This window comes from Cucurbita pepo, chromosome 5 (assembly GCF_057944985.1).
Source record: "Cucurbita pepo subsp. pepo isolate OVF chromosome 5, ASM5794498v1, whole genome shotgun sequence".
Taxonomy (NCBI): domain Eukaryota; kingdom Viridiplantae; phylum Streptophyta; class Magnoliopsida; order Cucurbitales; family Cucurbitaceae; genus Cucurbita; species Cucurbita pepo.
The window spans coordinates 228,995-251,345 of NC_141802.1; the positions used below are offsets into that span (position 1 = coordinate 228,995).

General features: G+C 35.6%; 3 protein-coding genes and 2 long non-coding RNA genes across 8 annotated transcripts; 4 read left to right on the plus strand and 1 right to left on the minus strand.

The window, feature by feature from the left end:
- Nucleotides 1–181: 181 nt before the first annotated feature.
- LOC111795440 (signal recognition particle 9 kDa protein) lies at nt 182–5,125 on the plus strand. 3 transcript variants are annotated; one of them, XR_015420978.1, is made up of 6 exons: nt 182–380; nt 747–815; nt 1,616–1,709; nt 2,224–2,326; nt 3,781–3,828; nt 4,137–5,125. XR_015420978.1 is itself a non-coding variant. In XM_023677872.2 (5 exons), the coding sequence occupies exons 1-4, from the start codon at nt 309–311 to the stop codon at nt 2,298–2,300; spliced, it is 312 nt and encodes a 103-aa protein (XP_023533640.1). In that variant the 5' UTR covers nt 183–308; the 3' UTR covers nt 2,301–2,326; nt 3,781–3,995. The 3 variants fall into 3 exon arrangements, 2 of the variants coding, with proteins under 2 accessions (XP_023533640.1, XP_086979738.1); XM_023677872.2 differs by lacking the exon at nt 4,137–5,125 and having other exon boundaries at nt 183–380; nt 3,781–3,995; XM_087123612.1 differs by lacking the exons at nt 3,781–3,828; nt 4,137–5,125 and having other exon boundaries at nt 185–380; nt 2,224–2,536.
- A 2,591-nt stretch (nt 5,126–7,716) lies between these two features.
- LOC111795441 (putative WRKY transcription factor 39) lies at nt 7,717–9,161 on the plus strand. The gene is made up of 3 exons (XM_023677873.2): nt 7,717–8,606; nt 8,673–8,798; nt 8,871–9,161. Exons 1-3 carry the CDS (start codon nt 8,038–8,040, stop codon nt 9,028–9,030), a joined length of 855 nt encoding a protein of 284 aa, XP_023533641.2. The 5' UTR covers nt 7,717–8,037; the 3' UTR covers nt 9,031–9,161.
- A 2,394-nt stretch (nt 9,162–11,555) lies between these two features.
- LOC111795442 (winged-helix DNA-binding transcription factor family protein) lies at nt 11,556–12,829 on the plus strand. The gene is made up of 2 exons (XM_023677874.2): nt 11,556–11,888; nt 11,979–12,829. Exons 1-2 carry the CDS (start codon nt 11,703–11,705, stop codon nt 12,633–12,635), a joined length of 843 nt encoding a protein of 280 aa, XP_023533642.2. The 5' UTR covers nt 11,556–11,702; the 3' UTR covers nt 12,636–12,829.
- Nucleotides 12,830–19,166: 6,337 nt separating this feature from the next.
- LOC147792549 (uncharacterized) lies at nt 19,167–21,610 on the minus strand. The gene is made up of 2 exons (XR_015421003.1): nt 21,359–21,610; nt 19,167–19,471 (listed from the first exon to the last, which is right to left on the minus strand). It is a non-coding gene; the product is annotated as an uncharacterized LOC147792549 (long non-coding RNA).
- On the plus strand, nt 19,281–20,887 carry LOC111795443 (uncharacterized). Of its 2 annotated transcripts, none has more exons than XR_015421001.1 (3): nt 19,281–19,419; nt 19,580–19,672; nt 19,845–20,887. It is a non-coding gene; the product is annotated as an uncharacterized LOC111795443 (long non-coding RNA). The 2 variants fall into 2 exon arrangements; XR_015421002.1 differs by having other exon boundaries at nt 19,311–19,419; nt 19,608–19,672.
- Nucleotides 21,611–22,351: the final 741 nt, after the last annotated feature.

The window sequence follows — 22,351 nt, forward strand, 5'->3', positions numbered from 1 at the left end:
GGTTTCACTATTTTTGGTGTTCAACTTTACTAGCGTTAATTAGTTCGATCAATTGTTGTTTGATATATTTATATTTATTTATTTTTTTTCTTCTTATTTTAACTGATATATCATTTTAGGGTCAAAATATTTATTCATTCCCAAATAAAAATAAAAGAAAAAAAAAAAAAAATGTCAAGCTTTCCCTCTCTTTATTTTCCAACCTTTTACACATCGCGCTTCTGAAATTCATTCCGAAGAAACCAAAGTGGTCGCACGCTCCCTAAATTTCCCAAGCTTTCCCGCTCTTTACCTTTTGCCGCAGAGCCATGGTGTACATTGCCTCATGGGATGAATTCGTCGAGCGTTCTGTGCAATTGTTCCGTTCCGATCCCAATTCCGTAAGTTCTGTCTTCGAAATTGGATTCCCTACATATCGTCTTCTATTTGACTGCTCAGAAATTAACATCACAGATCAGAAATCAGATCGCGTCCTTGCATTTTTATTCTCTAATTTCCTCTTTAACTGTTGATTTACACGAAACTGAGCAAATCAGCGCCGCGGAATTGAATGATATAACGTGAGCATAGTGAATTGTAAAGAGCGTTCTAATTTATCTATCTCACTTGCTTGGTTTATCTGAACATTATCTGCGATTGCGAACTTACACTTGATGCATATGTTCTATTTATTGCATCTTTCGTCGTATTTTGTTTCGTTCTAACTTCGAACACTGCTTTCTTTTTCAATCCTATTGGAAATTTAGACGCGGTACAACATTAAGTATCGGCACTGCGATGGGAAACTGGTTCTCAAGGTCACCGATAACCGTGAGGTAAGGAATTGGTTGTTGGATCATTGATTAACATGTCAGTGTTCTTGTGATTAGTGATACTAAATGCGTGCCTCTTCGGTTCACATGGCAAAATTTTAGCCCTATGGATATCTTATGCCAATGTTTGAAGATGCGTGTTCAGGCTTCGATGCACGTGTATCCAAGTAGACCTGTGATCAAGTTTTCCTTCTATATATGCTTCTCCGCTTTATTCTACTGTAAAGTGTTGAGTAGACAACCATTGAATTGGATGCGTTGTATTAAATTAGATGCCACTGTTTTATGCAACCCCAAACTAACTACTAGTTTAGAAATCAGGTCTTATATCTAATCCTAATCCAAACCAAAAGTTCCACTGACTCTTTTGGTTTCTTTTATTATATTGGCTGAAGAAGTCTTTCATAACCTTTCTAGCAGAAGATTAGGACATGCGAGTGTTTGTTACCATGTTAAGAATCGTTTTCTTCTCTTTCTCATGTGGAAATGTGAAAACTAATTAGGGCAAAATACATGGATTTAAGATTTCAACTAAGAATATGATGATTAAAACTCATATATTGGTTCTTACTTGTATGGGAAATTTACTCTATGTGTGCATTTTATCCTCATGATAAACGGGGACGATTCAATGATCTTATATTGAAACGGATACTCCGGAAGTTAACCAATTGGCATAAGGACATTTGTCAAATCATAATAATATCTTTATTGGAATAGTAGTTCTTATCTTTCTAGATGTGAAAGGGCTACTAATTTTCTCTTTTTCTTTTTCTTTCTTTTGTTTTCTCCCTGTTTGCCAGTGTCTCAAATTCAAGACTGACCAGGCACAGGATGCCAAGAAGATGGAAAAACTCAACAACATATTCTTCGCACTGATGGCCCGGGGACCTGATGGTATTTTTCTTTGAATTTATGTCATTAATGGAGCATCTGAATACTCTGTGAATAATAAATATCCACTTGATGTTGACATGATTTTCTAACAAAGTTTTATTAAGATTTGAATCCTTGTAGTATATGGATGAATGGAATGAAAATTCTATATTCTCTAATTGAATGAAAGTCCCATATCCTTAACTTTGAGCAACTTGTAAATTAGTTCCATGATGATATCAGAACTTGAAGGACGAGTTCACGTCTCTTCTGAATGCAGATTCGTGTCCGTGAATGAATGTATGCCTGCTTGCTAACTTTGTTAAATTGGGAAAAATGGTTCTCAGTGTGCCTGGACTTCTCGCAATCTATGATCTGAAAAATTCAACCCTAGCATTCATGGGCCATCTTTTGTTTATATTTTTTATTTCCTATTATTATTATTTACCCAGAAAACTTTCAACTTATAATCTAATGTGCACTCGGTTCTACTAGTTGGAATGCTCTTACGCTTTGCCTTTTCTCTTTTGTGAAGTGGATATATCGGAAGTCACAGGCAAGGAGCAGGCTGATGCACAGCCAACCAAGAAAGGGAGGGGGAGGAAGCAATGACTTCTCATTGAATACTGCACGGATAGGTTTCTCGTTGTTCTCTAAACCCATTGATGAATTATAATCTCAATTTACGAATTATTTTGGTTCGTCTTCTCATCTTGCTTTTTTCAGAATAGATTACTAGGATTCTGGAGTAGATTTTCCGTATGCCATCTCATTTTTCTTGAAAAAAATTGGTGTGCAGCTCGTTGTCATGCATGATTTTTATTCTATATTGATAGACATTTTCACAAGTTCTACCTCGGTACACAGATTTGCTCATATGCTGCACGATCTGTTAACATCTTGTGCCAAAATTTCATCATATTTTGGTTCAAAGTAATATAAGAAATTTTCTGTTAGCGCAAGTAACAGAAGTAAAGGGCACTTTTAAAGAATGGCTTAGACTTCGTGGTGGTTCTGGCAGCCAAATATTTAGGGCTAGATGGTTGTCTTGAGAGACTAGTTGAAACTTCAAAAATTCAAGAGTACAAAATCTAGAATGGTCATATGATCGAATTTAACGATAGCACAAGGTTTGAAGAGTTTTCTCGAAGCTTTTTAAAGGAGTATTGTCCTGCCGCCATGTAAACAAGGAGAGGTTCTCCTCTTTTTTCTAATGTGTAGACCTTTTTAATCGTTCATATCCTTGATTGTCTGCTTCAATATAAAAAAAAAAACAATTTTGTAGGTACTGTATCCATTGTTATTGAGTGTAAGGCAATTAAATCTATTTGATTATTTATCTTCCATTAAAAAATCAACTGGGATCGAGTATTTTGTTTGGTAGATTACTAGAAGTTGGCAGACTTTGCTTTCTTGTGCCTCCTGATTTCAGATTCAATCATGTGCCTTGAACATTTAACCACTAGGACAGCCCACTGAAACCACTTGAGTGCATGCATATCAAGATTTTTCTTTATCAATCCTCTAGTCTTTACCAAGATGCCCCCACCATCACCATTTTAGTTTATCTTCAAATCTGCATAGAAGCCACCTTCATTAGTTGCTCTGAGATGCCTTCTCTGTGAGCAGTGCTCTGAGATGTCTTTAAAATTTTCAAAGTAACTTTTTGACCTTTAGTCAAACATCATTGAAAAAATTTTAATTAGTTAAAATCATGTTTAAGATATAAAAAAAAAAAAAACTAATTCAAGCACCCTACCAGTATTCTATAGTCGATCAAATTGAATGGGAAAAGTACCGAGAAGAATTATAATGGCCCACTCTTCTCCAAAAGATGTTCTGGTGTTTAATTTTGTGGTTGCTGGCAGTTTATAGGAGTTGGAATTTATTTCTTAATACTATAAATGATGCTCTATTCTCTCATAGAATCAATCCATCTATAAGGTCTCATTTCTTCTATACTAGGGTGTACCTAGTGCCTGAATCTTGTAAGGTTCATTGGCAACAAAATGTATGAGTTAGTCAAATGGCCAATAGAGCAATGTAATCTCAAAAGTTTTTAGATTTTTTTTTTTTTTTTTTTTTTTTTCAGATCAACCACATGTGGGAGTGAGATTCAAACGTTTGATGTTTGGTCAAGGTATCTTGCCTTTAATTTGGATTGACAAAAATTTATAGTTCATGAGATTAAATCGTTGTAGTTGTTTATTAAGATGTTAAATATTTTGCCTGGTTTTTAAGCATAAAATATTAGTGTTAGAACAATTCAACTGTTTCATGAAGGGTTGAATTTCATGTTTGTTTGCACATTCATGATTGTTAGAAACGTATTACAAGGAACCCAAAATTCAAAATTCCAAAGACACAAACTCATCTTTGTAGTCTTGGGCCGGGTAGAAGTATCACACCCTTCCAACTTTATAGCTTTCTCCTTTGGTTCATTTATAGGAATTTGTTCCCCAGGAGTACACATCTTTTTCATTTTTAGCATGTGATTGTGTCAAGATTGAAGAAAGCTGTTTTAGTCACTGTCGAGTGAAATCTTCTTGGCTTCTCTGGCCAAGCAAAAACACCACCACACTCTTGTTCTTTGGGGAGATAAAGTCTCCTTGCCATGTTGAATTTGTTATCCATGTAGGGCTACTGGCTACCGAGTCTGAGCTGCAGCCTGAAGATTCCTTTCAGACAGATGATTATGAACATGTTGTTGATATTTCAGACTTTCCCACTCAATTATAATGGCCACTTTCCAAGGCTGTATTTTAGACCCTTTGCCCCCATTATGAAGACAAAATTCTGGTATGAAGTTCTCAGCTTATTACATTGGAAAAAAAAAGACTTAATAGCACTTCTTCAACAAGCCTTTTGGAAAGCCTCCATTAATAACGTTGATGGAACATAGTTGGGTTAAGTTGGATTTATCATCTACTGAAAGCATCATTTTGGATGAGATAAATGTACGATCGCATCATTTGAGTTGGAAATGTTTCTTAATCTAACTCAACTAGATTTATGAATGCTCACGTGACGTTATGTTTGACTTTGACTAGACTAAGTTTTATTTGTCAATAGCTATGTGTGTATGCATTTAGGTGCAAAACAAAGAGGTTTTCCAAGTAAAATGAAAGATTGGTTGAAACTAGTTGGGGAAATAGGATTAGATTACATCAAAATTCTTGACTGATTGGCTAAAATCCAATGATGCTGGAGATGAAAGAAGGGTTAGATTCAAGGGATGGCAAGAAACCCACCATATTTTAAAGCCCCTCTCTAGTGGGATCGTACATCGGTTCGGTAGCCCACAATATGTCCAAACCAAAATCCAAAACCAACATCTTTTTCCTTATGTTGAATCACTTTATTAAAAGGAGGGAAACGAAAGTGTTTAAATTCATGTGTCTCATTATCTTGTTTAGAAATTCAGACGCTGTTTGTTCCTTTTTCCCCTTCTTCAATAGAAGTTTTATTTCTTTGCTAGTTGGGTGAGATCCCATGCGAGTAGGGCCAATAGTGAGATTTTCGGAAAAGAAAAGTTGAGAGGGATATTATTTGATTACCGGAAGACATGGCTAAATACTTGTTTCTTACTTTATCAGTTGAATTATAAACTCTAAGTTTAGTCTTGAAGTTTTTAAAATTATTTTAAATATCTTTTAACTTAATCTCTTTTTTTTCGTTAGAGGTTAGTGGGATGCTCCATCAATCAGGTTGAGGGGAATGGCCTCGTTCAAAGAATATGAATCGTGCTTCCTTGAAATTCTGAACTCTAAAATAATGCTCTCCTTTTTATTCTTCAAATTTTAATTTTGGGAATATAAAAAATTCCAAATATCAGAAAACATTTCAATTTTAAATATGTATGGTTGAGGAAAGTAATGAAAAGTTTAGAGCAATGTTTTAATTGTGCGCTGATGGTGTGGAATTATTCGTCTGGAAATATTTTAAAACATAAAAAGGAGATTAAAAAAAAGCATTATGAGTTAGTGGAAGAAGTTCAAAGTTTCAATTGGAGATAATGTAGAATAGACACACTCTCACTTTGTAGAGGGTGACACCCAAAGTCTTCTCTGAACTTTTCTTAATACTTCCCAATCATATTAAAAATTGACATCACCTCCAATTTTAACTCAAATTTCCAAACCTTTAAAATCATATAGGGGTTATCCAACTTACACCTTCTATCCTCCCTCTGCTTTATCTTTTAAACTTTTAAAGTAAAAAAGACTCCGACCATCTTGAGATCATCACCAACTTACCCAAAATGAATTTGTTGTAGATGACTATCTTAAACATGACTTAATGTTACGTCTAGTTAAGTATATGACTCACTAACAAGAAAATTTAAATACGAGTTTAAAATGACATTACATGAAAACAAATTCTTTAAGGTTGAAAGCAAATAATTTTAATACATGTGGAAAGGAAATCATTCCTAAAAAGTTTTTTTTTTTTTTTTTTGGGGTAATATTGACCAAAAAGGAGGGCTTTTGTGAATGTGTATGGAGAGCACTTATGATGCCAATTAATTTACAATAATGATAATCCCACTAAGTTCCATTGATTATGGTATCATTTAATTTTAAAACCTCCCCCACTAAATTAAAATAAGGTCATAAAGGCATCAAACTTTGTAGACAAATTCTATTCATCTACATTCTCTTCAATATATCTCCTCTACACTTGTTTTAAATATCAAAACATCTTTATTTAAAGTACTAAAACTACTCTTACTAACCCTAATGCCTCTCTTTCTTTCTAGTCCTCTTCTTTGAGACAGGTGGATGGATAAGATTAATTTCTTAATTACTCATCTACCATCATTAAGTGTGGATAAAAAGAACATAAAACAAAACAAAAATATTTAAAGAAGAAGTGGAATTATAACTACCTTCTTCAGGTAGACATACAAATATATCAATTAACTTTTTAATGCAACAAATGTGTAGCACGAAAATTTGAATTTAGCTTAGCATTTATTTATTTTTAACAAATAAATAAATAAAAAGTCTTCTAAAATTGTGGGTTGGATGAGTTTGACCTGGAGGTAACGGATGCGGAAAAGGGTCAACTAATGTCGGCCCAGTGGGACCCACTTCCATGTCAGCCGCAAACATGTCTCTCTGGCTATGATTGCATCAGGTCGAATCTTTGGCCGTAAATGGCAATTTTTGTTTTTTTCTTATTATTATTATTAAATCGAAAATGACAAAATTGATATAATTACAAAATTAGCCTCCGATTTCTATCCTTGCTACATCTAAATTACAAGACCATAGGTGTCAAATAATAAATTAATATCGTTTTCTTTTTTTATCAAATTTTAGCATAGTTTACGAATTAAGGCATCTATTATTCATTTATTACTATCCTTTTTATTTTTTGTAAAAATAATTATCTATTTTTTATATACCCTAATTTAGGGTTAACAAAAGAATATAAGAATGCCAAACCAAACAATATTGCAAAAATAATCAATCATCTCTCCAAACTTAATAACAAAATTAACTTTCAATTTATTTATAAATATTATCAAATCTCTTCTAGAATGACTTCAACACAAGATTAAATAACTTTTAATTATAAAAAGTCAAATCACAAAGAATTAGAAGAGAAGATAGAAGTCTCCAATTCTATAGAGAGAATACGACGTATACATAAAGGAATATAATCATCGGCTCAAGCTATCCAATAGTATAGTATGTGACGAATAATTTAAATAAAAAATATTTTTTTAGGAAAAAAAAAAGTTTAGGATAAGGATGTGTAGCTTGAGAGAGAGAAGAATTGAGGAGTGGGATGATGAATGTGTGCATGGTGAGTGTATGTTTGGCAACTCCAAAATGCGGCTCTAAACCAACCAATAAATAATAATAATAATAATAAACAAACAAATGAATAAAAATACAAACAATTCCTTGTAATTTCAATTTCAATCTCCGTGGGCCCCACCAAAAAAAAAAAAAAGAAAAAAAGAAAAAAAGAAAAAAAATGAATTAGAATTTGGAAAGTATTTATTTAAACAGGGAAGGTGAGCTTTTGGGTGTGGCGGTTGTTCATGGGGTTGGGTTCTCTCTTGCTGAAGTTAAGGTTATGGTAAGGTAAGGTAAGAGCAAGGAAAAGGCCCAAAAAAGTAATAATAATTCATTTTGATGGCTGTTTTTGTTTAGGGTTTCTGAAACTTACACGCTCTGTTTTTTGTTGCCCTTTTGTTCTTCATACATACTCCTCTCCTCTCCTCTCCATTTCTCCCACTTCTTCACCTTCTCATGGTTCCCTCTTGGATTTTACCTGTTTCGCTTCTTTTCTGAACCATCTCCCTTCTTCTCTTTTGTTTTGTGGGGTTTTGCAAATGGAAGAGGTTGAAGAAGCTAACAGAGCTGCCATACACACCTGCCATGGAGTTCTCAATCTCTTGGCTCATCAATCTCCTCACTTGATCCCATTAACGGTGGAAACTGGAGAAGCAGTTTCCAAGTTCAGAAAAGTGGTTTCTCTTTTGAATTCTGGGTTTGGTCATGCAAGAGCCAGAAGGCTCAACGACATTCCTTCTCTCCCTCTGCCCCATAACGCTCTCTTGGATCCCCCAATTAACACAACGCATCCTCCAACCAAAACTCTTCCCCCTTTCCACCCTCCTTTCAACACTCAAGTTTCTATTTTTCTGGGAAACCCAGATTTGGGATTGCCTCACAATCACATCCAAACCCCCAAACAACCTCCATCTTTAAGCTTCAGCTTCCCACAACCACAACAGAAACAGAGGATGTTGGCCCATCACAAACAGACGAATCTCAATTTTGAAAACTCCAATTGCTCATTCACAATGTCATCACCAACATCTTTCATTTCATCACTCAGTATGGACGAAGGGAGCTTCCAATGTGGAACCACTGCCAAATGCCATTGCTCAAACAAGAGGTTGGATTCCTATCTCTATCTGTTTGTTGCAGCCACAATTTTTGTTTATTTGCGTTGTTCTTGTAGGAAACATAGAGTGAAGAGATCAATCAAGGTGCCTGCCATAAGCAACAAGCTTGCTGATATCCCTTCCGATGAGTATTCATGGAGGAAATACGGGCAGAAGCCGATTAAGGGCTCTCCTCATCCAAGGTATGATCAAATCTTGGATGTAAGCAGGAGCATGAAGTTTGTGTTTATGAAATCCAAAATGTGTGGGTGCAGGGGTTACTACAAATGCAGCAGCATGAGAGGTTGTCCCGCGAGGAAGCACGTGGAGCGGTGCTTACAACAGCCATCCATGCTTATTGTAACCTACGAAGGAGAACACAATCACCCCACCATGTCTGCACACACTCACCCTACAAACCTGCTCTCAAATTAATTTATTGGGATTGCTTTTGATGCTTCTGTACATAATAACCTCTTCAACTTTCTTCTTCAAACCATACATATTTATTATATTTATATATCTTTTGGATAACCCTTATCTTATAAATTATAATCCATAATTCATTTTTTTTATAATATTTATTTTGTAAAAAACTGCTGCATATAGTTTGAATGTTTGGGATCTTTGTCTGGCAGGCATTTTGGGCCTTTGCCCACTTCTCTGTTTAGAAATGGGCCGATATTGGGCCGATATTGGGCCGCGTACTGTTAGAGTCACTAAACAACTTTAAAAAAAAAAAAAAAAAAAAAAAAAAAAATCGACATAAACATGACATTGTTATGAAAAATAATAACAATAAAATAGAAATTGGAAGTCTTTAGAGAAAGCATGAATTTTTCATGATGAAGTCAAACAATAAAATGTATATTTTTTTGTATGAATCACTTTGAGAACATAAAAATTTGATGCATAGGGTTCTTATTTATGAACAAAATGAATGGGAGTAATTATTAAATATAAGTATATTTGTGTAAAAGATAAAAAGGTAAAGACATAAAGGAACTCCAAGTAATTATTATTTATGATTAAAGTAAAAGTATAAATGAAACTTAATGAATGATTTTAACCGTCTATTACGTAAATAAAATATGTTATCAAATTCAAGAGATATTAAATTAAAAAAAAAAAAAAAAAGTCAAATTATTCTTGGTTTTAAATGTTTTTTAATTACCAACTAAATATATCCTTAATTTGTTAAATGTTTTTTTTATGCCATCTTTCCGTTTGAGAAATCAAAATCTTTCTTATCATAAACCAAAATTCAAACATGTTAGTTCAAAATGGTTGCCATTAATGAAATCGTCACTTGGTATTATTAGTTCGTCTTTTTTGAAATACTTTACTTTATTTACTTTGAATGTTAATACAATATCTAATGTACGATTCTTTTATTCTTTCTCTAACGTAAACTTATTAATAATCTTCCACTTTAGTTCGTAGAATACTCCGAAATATTTAACCTTAAAACTTATGGAAGGAATTCAATTCGGCTACCAATGGATGTTCTTTCAAGACTATTGACTCCCTCTTGCAAACGACTCAATCCTTAAAAGACTCAGCTTCATAGCTTATTGAAAGTATATGAATTTTTTTTTGAACTTTTGAGTTGAAGATGACTCAATCGTTATATCGTAATCTCAAAACAATTTCAAACTCAATTTGGTTGATAAGCACCTTGGATCGAAATTTCAATATTTGAACGGATTGAATTATGTGACTTTCATTGTTTTGGTCATTGAAATTATTTAAAAAAAGATCTTACCTTTTCAATTTAAGTTTAAGAATGGATTATGAAACTAATTAATAGCAAAAAATTTGACTCGACCCTTAAAAGAGAAATTATGCAAATAGGTTACTATAGTGAAGCAATTAGTTTTGCTCAGCTAAATGTACGAAAGATAAATTGTACAAATAACATAGTTTTGCATTTAGATGTTATTTAAGAAATATACTTATATTTAATAAGTAGCCGGAAAAGATATAAACATAATCTTTTCAAAAAAAAAAAAAAAAAAAAAAAAAAAAAAAAAATCGAATTTGAATTTAAATATGAGTTTGATAATTCCTCCCGACCTATTTTCAATCAAGAGCTTAATTAGATTTTAATAGACTATAAGTAAATCACATCAAGTTAATCTCATACAATGTGTATGGTTCTATAGACATCCTGGATATATCCATAGTTATAAAGAGAGGGTGTAATTTGCAAATTATTAACAAGAATTTACCCCTTCATCAATTTTGTAGAATATAACTCGGAAGTCATGTACTATTCACCTAATTTAGTGTTTTTTAAAATAACGGGTAAAAATTTAAATTATCTCGTAAAAATAAGTTTATTTTTGTGAACCAATTTTATATTTGTATATTATATGTTCAACTTTAACGATGTTTCAGGTAATGGTTTTGCATCGAAACGATACTCATTTTTTTCGATTCTTGTTTCGTTGGACTCTTTAACTAAGCTATTATCCATAGGAATGAAAATTTGTAGTTTTGATTTGAAGCATTGTTGTAAAATTGGTATAAACTAGCATAGCATCATGATAAACCATAATCATGACCATTTCACATTCAAAATCAAATATCTGTTGCATTTATGAACATAATAATGTGAAAAAATATTCATTAGAAAGCTAATAAAATAAGCTACCAAATTAAAAAAAAAAAGCACCTAAATATATTAAGTTGAGGCTAAGTTATGACCATATTAATCATGCTTAAAAACACACCCAACTCTTTTAACACCTCCCCCTTCCAAGCTCCTCCATCAATGCCTCCCAAATCTAGCGCTATCAGCCGTCGATGACGCTTGATCGAACGGCTGTAGTTTAAACTTGGAAAAGGTGGCGATCCGCGTGATAGGCGTACCTCCAATCACATTTCAGCTCCCCTGTGTTGAATATGACATGCCGACTATTTAAGCCTAAACATTTTAGTCAATTTCTCGCAACTAAATTACCAGTAAGATATCAAATACCTTCAATCTCTTGGCTGTACATCCCAATTTCATCCCGATTGTTTTCGCTTGCCAACTCAATTCTTCTGTTCGTAAACCCTAATCTTGCTTTTGGATTGTGGAATTTGATCTCTTTTCTACTCCAATGGCTACTGAGGAACCGGTCGTGCCGGTGGAGTCTGCGGCAGAGCCGACCAACGCTGAACCAGCAGAAGAGAATCCAGCTAACAAGGCCGCGAAGTCGAAGAAGTCCAAAGAACCTAAAGAGAAGAAGCCTGCTGCTGCTGCTAGAAAAACTAGAAATCCTCCAACTCATCCTCCGTATGAAGAGGTGTGTTGATGGATCGCATTCGGATTTTGGAATTGGTTCTTGGTTTGTTTGTTCTGTTATGTTAATTTTGCTATGGTGTTCTGGTTTCAGATGATTAAGGATGCGATCGTCACGTTGAAAGAGAGAACTGGTTCGAGTCAGTATGCGATCACCAAATTTATTGAGGAGAAGCAGAAACAACTTCCTTCGAACTTTAAGAAGCTTTTGTTATTCCATTTGAAGAAACTTGTGGCTTCCGGGAAGTTGGTGAAGGTTAAGAGTTCATTTAAGCTTAAGTCGGCGAAGTCGGCGATTGTGAAACCTGCTTCTCCTGCCAAGAAGCCTGCAGCTGCGAAGCCTAAATCAAAAGCGGCCGCTACGACTAAGGCTGTGGCTAAATCTTCAGCGAAGCCGAAAGCCGCTGCAAAGCCGAAGCCGAAAGCCGCTGCAAAGCCGAAGCCGAAGACGGCTGCCAAGCCTAAGGCTGCTGCTAAACCTAAGCCTACGGCAGCCAAGTCAAAGAGCAGTGTTGTTGCGAAGCCCAAAGCTGCATCGAAGACTAAGGCCGCTCCCAAGCCGAAAGCCAAGGAGAAGCCTGCCAAGGCTTCAAGGACATCGACGAGAACCTCACCAGGGAAGAAGGCACCAGCTCCGAAACCGGCGGTGAAGAAAGCACCGGCGTCCAAGAAGGCACCGGCAAAAAGTGTTCCGGCTAAGAAAGTGAAATCGCCGGCAAGAAAGGCTCCTGCTAGAAGAGCAAAGAAGTAAAGGAAATAGAAGGAATCTAGAATTCGTAGCGGCGGTCCTGTAAATCCGTTATCGTACTGGGTGTATCGACCCTTACATGCCGTGCTATAGAGGAGTTTTACTTTTCGAATTTTTCTTTTATTTGTTTATTTGGTAGACCTTTCACCAAGATGATGTATCGCTCAGCTTAGTTTTAATGGAAATTGTGTTATCAATTAGGAGCGTCGATTTCGGTTCTCAACCAGTGGTTTCAATGGGCAATGCAACTTCGTTGATTACCTGGAAACGTTTCGATTCTCTAGCTCTGTTGCTAAGCTTGGTAAATCTCATTCTTTCTCGATTTTTTTGCCCTAGCTTTCTGTTTCTGTGGTTCCGATTTCGCACAATTTCGATCTAAGCATCGAATTCTCAGAGATAATTTTTAATTAATTATCCAGCAATAATCTATATGCTTTTTTAGGGTTTGGATCAAACCGTATTCTTCATTGTTTGGACAGAAGATATATGCTTTTTTAGGGTTTGGATCAAACCGTATTCTTCATTGTTTGGACAGAAGATTAGCATCTTTCTCATATTCCATGGCATAACCTCCAGTTGTCTGCTTTGGTTCTCCGTTGTAGATTGTAGATTGTTATATAGATTGTCAAGGGATTTCAATCTCTAGTGATGGATTTGGTTTTGTATACATGGATTAAGAAGTTCGAATTGAAAGATAATTTTTGAAGGATAATGGTATACCTACCGTCGTCTTAAAACCGTCAAGGTTAGAAAGCATGCTTTTATATTAATCTGGGTTATGTTCTGTAACAGTTGTTTTTTTTTGGTAATTTGTCCGACGTGTGAATCAAACATATTCCTTGTTATTAATTTATCTCTTTCAAATAAGAAAATAAGAAACCTAAACACAATGTACATCTGAGTTTGTAAGCCTAGTGTATATAGTTCATAGTTTGAGGATAAGATACCTATACCCTTTGGTTTGATTTTCTATCAATTACTATAGATGGATGGCCCGAATGAAGACACCTTTAACTTTGATGGTTTGATTTTCTATCTGTTACCTATACCCTTTGGTTCGAGTTTTGATCTTTTACTATTGCAAAGGTTGAGGATCTTCGCCCATGGTTTATCTGAAAAACAATTCTAGACCAACAGATTTCTGATTTCTTACATAGGAAATCAGAAGCATAGGGTGCGAATGTTGGGAATCAATAGGGGATAAAATCCTAGGGAATCAATAGGGGATAAAATCCTAGGGAATCAATGGGTTACATATAAAAAGAGGAAGCTATTGAGGAATACAAACGTAGTAGGAAATCAGAAGCAATTGATGATGGGTGGAGGATCCTACTGAATATTCTCCCTCTAATCTCTATAGTTGGAATATGAGCACAAATTTGGTATACAGGTGGAGAACCCATTTTCCTAAATTTTCTGTCTTTCCTATTTCATCAATTTCTGATGGTGGTTCGATTCAACTCCTAGAAACAAGTTAGAAAAGAGGTAGTTGTAAGCTAGCAAGGCCGACTGCACACAAGAACGGTCACTTACTAGGTTGCACACTGATCGGATATCTGTGGATTTGGAAAAGAGGATAGAAGAAGAAGAGGACATAAGAAATAAAAAGAGAGGGAAGACCTTACGACATTTTTTATCAAGTAAACGAAATGGAGAGGAAAGATCACTAGATCAAACCTTGAAATAATGGTCTTCGAGGTTCTGATGAAGGCTGGTTCAACAAAGATATGGAATACTTTGCTTCAACTAGCAGTGGGGAAGATACTTGACACTTTCTTGGCGCAGTTTGTATATCTTCCGGCTTAGATCTTCCAATATGACCTATCAATTTTATGACACGATGTGACGATTAAGTGATAAAATTGTCCTCAAGATCTGTGAGGCTACTTCTCTTGATTTGTATTATTCTCTCTTATAAAAATGTGGATATTCTCCCCCCAGACATGAATACTACCTATTACCTCAAAGTTGGTATCACTCCCTATCCTAAGGAAGCAAAAGCATTCCAAATAAGACATAAATTGAAGTACGATAAATCAACAAAGGTTTTTGAGACAACACCAAGATAAGACTTGAAGTTTTGCAGAATCAAACTGAACAATCTAAGGAAGATACTTTTCTTCATAGATTCTTTGAACCTAACCATCCACAAAACTATCCAAACTGGTATGTAGCCTTCACTTCCTTCAAACTAGAATAAGCCTCTTAAATAAGATTCTAAAACAGCACATGCAGGACTGAGACAACCTGAAAAGGAAACTTCAGTTTTCTGACAATTCATATCAATGACCTCAATCGAGCACAAAACGAAATATACCCCAGCCTTCACCAGAACCTCCTAGACCTGGGAGGCATTAAAACTAATGGTGCTATCCAAAAGAGATTCCATTCACTCCTTAAGTTGCCAATGCTTCATGTGACATGGTTATGGAAAACTCCGCTCGCTTACTTGAGGGTAGGAGCCGTTATTATGAGTAAGATCTCAAGTATTATGAGGCACCATTTATGAGGGAAAAATCATAATAGTGGTGGCTACTATTATGGGAGAAATTCTCCATTATGAGGCACTGTGTTAGAAGAACAAGTTTATTTTTCTGCTCTCATCTATTGCAGCTGGTTGGCTATTTAGCCTGTCTTCCCTTCATTCTCGTCCAGGACGTCATTCCATCCAATATTAAAGTGCGCATTGCATTTGGTCCCTGATACTGGGAGGCATTAAAACTAATCATTCTATGCAAAAGAGAAATGCCCCCGAGCGTAACCTAAACTGGTGCTCTATGCATAGGCAAAGTAAGAAAGAAGGGTGATGTCTGCTTCTTTCTGTTTTTATTGGCGTTTATTGGATAATGTTTCCGCAATCTCCTTTCATATGTTCCATTCTATTTCACAAATAGCGTTTCTTGTTAAAAAAGTGTGAACTTGATTGTATTAGCTTAATACTACTTCAGCACAGTTGGAACCATACTTCTCGATATGAAAGTGCACTTGGAAGATGAGAATACTCTTGATTTTGATCACTCTTTTATCAGGATATTATACGTCAGCGGTTCTGCTACTGGTAACAGAGCGTGGTAGAGAGACTTGCTTGATTTTGGCTAATTCACCAGGAATGCTCATCTTAAGATCGTTCCTTTTAGTGTTGAGCAGGTCGTTTGGGCTTTAAGATCTCTGTTTAATTTGGTACAGTTATCTGAATGTTGTCCGATTAGGTTCTAACGTACAACTAGGATGGGGTGAGTTGTACGGGGTGTTATGAAGTTATGAAATTGTTTCAGCTTGCATCAACCTTCATCAGCATGCTCCCTCCCTCAAAATCTCCTCATCTCCTCTTCGAGTGATGAGCAGATGTGCGTAGCCGCAATATCTAATCTGTTGCCACCATTTGTACTGTGCGCTTGTTTCTATTTCTTCTTTGCGTGTGTCTATGTGATTTGTATAAAACAATTATCGAATAGATTGATCATTTCTTATTTAGACAGAATTCAGTAAATAAAAGAAGACACTTTTTTTGTTTAATATATATGATAGTAAAATTTCTCTTTAACTGTCTAAAGAACTCATGCTTGTTCACAACGTCATCTTATGTACGCCAGCATGTTTGTTTTTGCTAAACGATTTAAGGGCTAATGCCTTTGCTATCTGTACATTTATGACTTTCTTGCATCCTCTCTATTTCTCTTGCATGGCCTTCAGCTCTGTTGATTTCCTCAATTGTGGTTTTTATTCTTCATCTCTACGAACTAGTTTATCCTTTAAAAGAAGCATCAGTGCAAATTGAAATGATTCCGAAGTTTTCTGAATTTTTCCTCTTTCCTTCAAAGGATCTGTAAGTTGAAGTCAGTACTCTAGAATTTCATCTTTTTGCTGGTGTTTTCAACGTATTTACATTTTCCATGTGGCCAAGAACTAACAATTGCAAACACCGGAATGTTTGAGTTGAAGTTGTATTTCATAAGCTATCTGCTACTCAAAATGTTTATAGACGCTGGATTGCATCTCTGGAAGCTTTGTCCAGCAAAGTAGCATGCTCTCAATTTTCATGGAAAGGAGTAACAAGAAACTCACGTAAACTTAGATAGGTTCGCAAAAGCTACGGCAATAAGATTTCTCTTAAGGTGATTTGAAATTTCTGAAAGAACTTTGTTCGTCAACTTCTTTAAAATGCGGATATATATGTGCGTGTGTATATATGTTTTGGATATTACTCCAGCCTTTTTTCTAGTTTTTGTCCATTAATGGGGGACCTATCATTTCATAACCTTTGGAGGGAGCTGCTTGACATTCTACATGTTTCTACTACTTCAGTGAATTAACCTTGAAAATTGCTCCCTAATCTCCTTACTATACCGAGATGATAATTATTCATCACGATCCTTCCTGATGTGATATTTCTTAATAGGAGTGAGTTGGTTCTGCAAATTCAGATATTAGTGTTTCTCCCTTTACGTCATTTTAGTGAGGAAAATGTGTTTTTTTTTTCCCTTCTCTTTAGCCATTGAATCCTCCATTTACTTTGCTGATGTTTTTCATTTGATACACCTTGACAAATAGGCTTCACATGAGGATAATGGTTTGAATTGTTAGTTATTACGAATGTTTACTAGTCATAGAATTAGCATTCATCACCTATGGTTGCCCAATGCTATATGTGTAGTATAAATAGACTATGAGGTGAAATTGATATCTTACTTGTCAACATGAGTATAGTTTAATTGGTAAGATATATTGAGGATAGAGATTCAAATTCCTTAAGCCAAATGTTGAGTTTGCTGTTTCATATTTGCGACATATGGATGACTTAACGATTGTGTTATTGACATCCACCATTGTGACCAGTTGGTTGTTGATGAATTGGTTGGGGTTTCGTGGGTACAGAGGTGGGAGGCAGCCTGATTGAGAAAATGAACTTTTGGGTTGCATTGGATATATGCTCTCAAGCCTAAAAGAGATAGGAATAGTGAGTTGCAAGAGACATGACACCCGAATAAGTGATGTAAGGGATTGATGTAACCAAAAACTCACTTTGTGAAGCTTTTTGTAGGTTTAGACCAGTCACATTGCTCGTCTTTTGTACAAGAGGATGTACAAAAAGTATTGTTATTGTGATGTCCCACATTGGTTGGGGAGGAGAACAAATCACCCTTTATAAGGGTGTGAAAACCTTCCCCTAGCAGACGCGTTTTAAAACCTTGAGGGGAAGCCCGTAAGGGAAAGCCCAAAGAGGACAATATCTGTTAGCGGTGGATCTGGGTCGTTACAAATGGTATTAGAGCCAGTCATCAGACGATGTGCCGGCCTTCTCGCTGTTCCCCGAAGGGGGTAGACACGAGGCGGTGTGCCAGTAAGGACGCTGGGCCCCAAAGGGGGTGGATTTGGGGGCGGTCTCACATCGATTGGATAAAGGAACGAGTGCCAGCGAGGATGCTGGACCCCGAAGTGGGGTGGATTGTGATGTCCCACATTGGTTGGGGAGGAGAACAAATCATTCTTTATAAGGGTGTGGAAACCTTCCCCTAGCAGACGCGTTTTAAAGCCTTGAGGGGAAGCCCGTAAGGGAAAGCCCAAAGAGGACAATATCTGCTAGCGGTGGATCTGGGTCGTTACAATTATATTGAACAATATTTATATAGCAGTTCGTCCATTTAGAGAACATCATTTTATTAGCTTTTGGAACAGTACGACCAAGATTTCATACCTTGCTATTCAGAAGGGACCTGCAGTTGAAATGGGCCCTTCCTAGCTTGTTGATTAGGGCAAAATGTGTGCCACCAGTCAAGGCTATAACGTGAGGGGAAGTCATTTACATGCCCAACAACTCCAAAAACAAGTGCTATGAGACCAAATGTATATATATATATATATATATATATATATATATATATATATATATATATATATAAAATAAAGAAAGCTAGGAACGACATTTATGAGTGGCTCATTAATTTATTCAAGCTCTTCGTGAAGATTATATCAATGTCGCCATCCTTAGTTTGTGAAGAATATTGTAGGTGATAATCTTGTGGATTTTTGTTATTGATAGATCCCACAAAACTTTATTATAACCAATAAAGTAGCTCTTCCTTTTCTATAGAACAGTTGGCTGCTTTTTCATTGATGGATTATGGAAATATCAACTTCAAAAGTGTAAGAGCTAAGGTGCATGTGATTTCTTAAAGAAGGATACAAATGAGGTTGTAGAATTTTAATCCTAGACAGAAAATTTAAATCAACAAAATTCCAATCGTGTTATCATTAGATTATATGATCCTTTCCGAGAGCCCTGTTTTACATTTTTGTTTTGTTTTAATCTAATGTATCATAAATGACTTTATTTTGATAGATTCCATGCTCACCCTTTAGATTTGTTTGTCTACGGAATGATATCCATTATAATTGCAACCTATTCATTTACACTTTTTTTAGATATTGAATTATGTAAAGAAATATAGCATGAGGAAGCATAGCTCAATAATTAAGGCACATGTGAAGTGCCTTCAAGGTTAAAGGTTCAAAAATTTCCACACTTTCCTCCCGTTGAACCAAAAAAAAAAAAAAAAAAAAAAAAAAAAACCAGGTTTGAAAATCCTAGTTAGATTAGTTATATTGATGATTTGAAAGTGTAGCATTTACTAAGATTGTTCAGGGAACTACTTGGTTTTTGACTTGTGTGAAAGAACAGCTGATTTCCACTTTATTTTTACCCAACGAAACGGTGATGCAGTAGAAAAGGAAAAGTGAAATGATGAATACGCAGCTGCACATCGGTGACGAGAAGTTTCATTGTCTGGTAAATTTTCATGATTTTCATCCTTCTGTTGCCTTCAATGATTATCTTGAGTCTGTTTCCCAAAGAAAGAAAAGATGAAGTATTTTGTCTTCTGCAAAAAAACCAGCTACGTGCAGCAAACTACAAGAGTTGGTGCTTTTCTATGTATTGTTTTTTGTAGGCATGTGAGCAACAAATTATTTGTTCAGATGAACAGATGTCGACTTCAAATGGTGAAAAGTTTGGTTCACAAAATGCCATGCAATTTGAAAATGTAAAGATGTTAAAGAACATACAAGATTCTGCTTATCTTACATCTTTTTTCAATCTCTTTCTTCATCGCCTTCTCTTATGGATATAAAACTGTGAACACCTCTGCCTCTCTCTCATCTCTGTGTTGATGAAAGTTTTAACAATTTTTTTTTTTTTTTTTTTTTCTCTCTCAGTGGTCTTAATGGATTTCTCAGTTTCTGGAAGCACAGTGATTGAGGTCAGTTTTAGCTTTTGTACCAGGACACTTCCTTTAGAGATGATTTTTTTGTCTGCCGTCTAGGCACCAATCCCAATTACTCTTTAGAAAAGAATCTTAAACTATAATCTCATCAGCAGGTGTGAACGTCCCCATCTCATTAAACATGTGAATGGAAGATTGGGTCAAAGCCCAAACAGCCCACGGTCGACCGTCCTCTTTGGTTGCGCCTCTTTTCTTCTTGTCCGGCCAATTCCGGTCGTCTATCCAACATTCCATCCACGCAGGAAACCCAACTTCATCTTAGCGAGGTAAGTTTCACTAAGCTCCTTCAAACCTCCCTTTCAAATGAACTCTTTTTCATTGTTGTCTGAAGATCAATATCGAATACGTTCCCTTCTCCAAAATTTGAGCACAACCGTTCTCATCCAAACCAAAGCCTAAAGATTCTGAACTTTTTGGACTTTCAGCATGTCAAGCACTTATACCAATTTTTCAAACAAACTCATGAAAGAATCATGGGCTATGTTTATACACTCTCTCTCTCTTATCCTCCGATCAAAAGATTAGACAAAAATTCACACAATGTCTTCTAATTCGTTATTATGGCCCACCTCCATTTATGATCTTCACATGTAACCTAATCTCCCCAGCATTATTCTTTTCTTCCCAACCACACCAATTTCTGACCCTTTTCAGTAGACATGCCCACAATAAATGGACCACTGACATTCCTCGTCGCCTTTTGTATAGGCTACAGTTAACTTCAGTTGTATTTTATTGCTTAGATTATAGTTAATTCATCATTGTCATAGTCATGTGACCGTCACCGTTGCCACCGTTGCCTACTCTATTAGGCTACACAATCATACATCAATATTTGTAGTAGTATGCTAGGCTAGCTTAAACTACGTTTACGTTCACATATTTCTTTCTCATTTTTAGTCTATAATAATTTGTGTTTTGATCTTGAACAACAAATTTCTTTTTCAATTACATTCCAGTTTTTTCTTTTTTTTTTTCTTTAGGTAATGTATCAACTTCAAGTTTTCTCTAGTTAGTAATGATTTGATATTCTTCCGTCATATCAGTTATATCAAGTGTAAGATGAATGAACCAAAGTGGCACCCATTAGAAACAAAATCAAGCACTACAGTACGCTTCTTGACAGCTACTCCCTTCGGGTTTACATCTTCCAAATCATTTCTAACGAACAAAATTGACTGGAGTTGGAATCCCCTCCCCTCCCCTCCCCTCTTATTCTATTTTGTAGCTACAATTATAGTTTGGGTTGGAGGGGAAAGTTTCTCAACAAGAACAAAACTTCATCTTGGATATAAGCACAACAGAAGGACAAAGAAACAGCATTAGATTTCACCTTATTTCTTTCAAATAAACTTCCCGACACAATAAAAAAACACACAGAATGAAAACTTGGGTGAATTAGAAGAGCCTTCACAGACCTCCTGCATAAGTATATAACCAGCATACCTGTATGACGGGCAGCAGAGGCTCGCCGAGGCCACCCAACTGAAGAAAAAAGTGAAAGATTTAATGGGGTGTGTTGAGGGGAATGAAGCCTGGTCCGAAATCATTCAAAACTTAAAAGAGTTTGATTGTTTCAAATTCAAAGGATGAAAGATCTCGCACCAGACAACATTCCCCTCAACTGTTCATAGAGAGAGAGAGAGAGAGAGAGAAAAGAAGTGTAAAGATGGAACGAAAAGAAAGAAAGAAAGAAAGAGAGAGGGGGTTTGATTGAGATTTGATTTGGCCATGCATTATTTTTAACTTTCATGGGGTCCTTTTATACGTAATAAGGAAAGGCTTTTGTTGGGTATGGGCATTGTGACATGGACTCCACTTTCTACCCTCTCATCTAAACCATCTTTTCGCTCTCTTTCTTTTTTTTTTTTTTTTTTTTTTTTTTTTTTTTTTTTTCAGTTTTCACACCAGAAAATGGCTACTTTCCATGCTCATTTCTTGAGGAATCTCTCACAATATTGCATCTTTATGTCTATCTACTGACTAATATTTATCCTGCAAAGATCATTTTGGGTTATTAAATGTTTAGAAGTTAGTTGTGTGGATGTTGGATATTGTTGTGGATGGAAAGGCAGGGGCAGAAGGAAGGCGACACTGTGGGACTTGAAGAACATAAAGAAATTAAATTTTGGTATTCCTTTCATTCGCACCACCCAAATCTTATGCTTATGCCTGCTAAGATGATGACAAATACTTTTTAAAGAACTACCAACTCCCATAATTATAGTATGATTAGATGCTAATATAGTCAACTATGATAATGACACATTAAAAGAGATTTAAATTAATGTATTAAACAATAGGATATATTCTGAATGCCAAACATATTTTGACATTTCTCTTTTCACTTTTTGTTAAAGAAGCATTAAGCATATATAGAACATTTACCTTTTGATTTTTTTTACTACAAAATATGCATGCAACCATGAAACTATTTGG